General features: G+C 61.2%; 1 protein-coding gene across 1 annotated transcript in view; it reads right to left on the bottom strand.

The window, feature by feature from the left end:
• Positions 1-652, bottom strand: part of Myc (v-myc avian myelocytomatosis viral oncogene homolog) — a 16,677-nt gene extending 16,025 nt beyond the window's left edge. Inside the window, exon 1 of the mRNA XM_013025209.1 lies at positions 3-652. Coding sequence (XP_012880663.1) covers positions 3-459 — 457 coding nt within the window. The 5' untranslated portion in view covers positions 460-652. The remainder of the gene's footprint in view (positions 1-2) is intronic.
• Positions 653-720: the final 68 nt, after the last annotated feature.

Genomic DNA, 720 nt, shown 5'->3' with positions numbered 1-720 from the left:
GCTGTCTTTGCGCGCAGCCTGGTAGGACGCCAGCTTCTCGGACACCAGCTTGGCCGCCGCCGAGAAGCCGCTCCACATGCAGTCCTGGATGATAATGTTCTTGATGAAGGTCTCATCGTCCGGGTCGCAGATGAAGCTCTGGTTCACCATATCTCCACCCAGCAGCTCGGTGACCATCTCCAGCTGATCGGCCGTGGAGAAGCTGCCGCCGCCGCCGTCATCGTCTCCCCGGGGGGAGAAGGACGCGACGGCCACGTAGGAGCGGCGGCTCGGGGACAGGGGCGGGGTGGGCAGCAGCTCGAATTTCTTCCAGATATCCTCGCTGGGCGCGGGCGGCTGCAGCTCGCTCTGCTGCTGGTGGTGGTAAAAGTTCTCCTCCTCGTCGCAATAGAAATACGGCTGCACCGAGTCGTAGTCCAGGTCGTAGTTCCTGCTGGAGAAGCTGATGTTCAGAGGCATGGTCGCGGAGGCCTGTTGTGGTGGTGGTTGTTTTTTGGGGGGGGCGGAAAGAGCACAAAGAGGGGGGATATTTTTGAGTTAAGTGGTTCTTGTGGGTGTGCAAACCCCAACACAGCAGCGCGCACTACGACCCCGAACCTCTCCTCCTGAGACGACGCCGGGTCGGGGGACACCCCCCTTTTCCTCTCTTTAGGCGACCCCCTATTACTACTACTACTAGCTTGGCACGCACTTGGCAAGCCAGCTGTGCGGCGCCCGCCG

This window comes from Dipodomys ordii, unplaced genomic scaffold, assembly GCF_000151885.1.
Source record: "Dipodomys ordii isolate 6190 unplaced genomic scaffold, Dord_2.0 Scaffold82, whole genome shotgun sequence".
NCBI classification, from domain to species: Eukaryota; Metazoa; Chordata; class Mammalia; order Rodentia; family Heteromyidae; genus Dipodomys; species Dipodomys ordii.
This window is presented reverse-complemented; position numbering and strand designations above follow the sequence as displayed.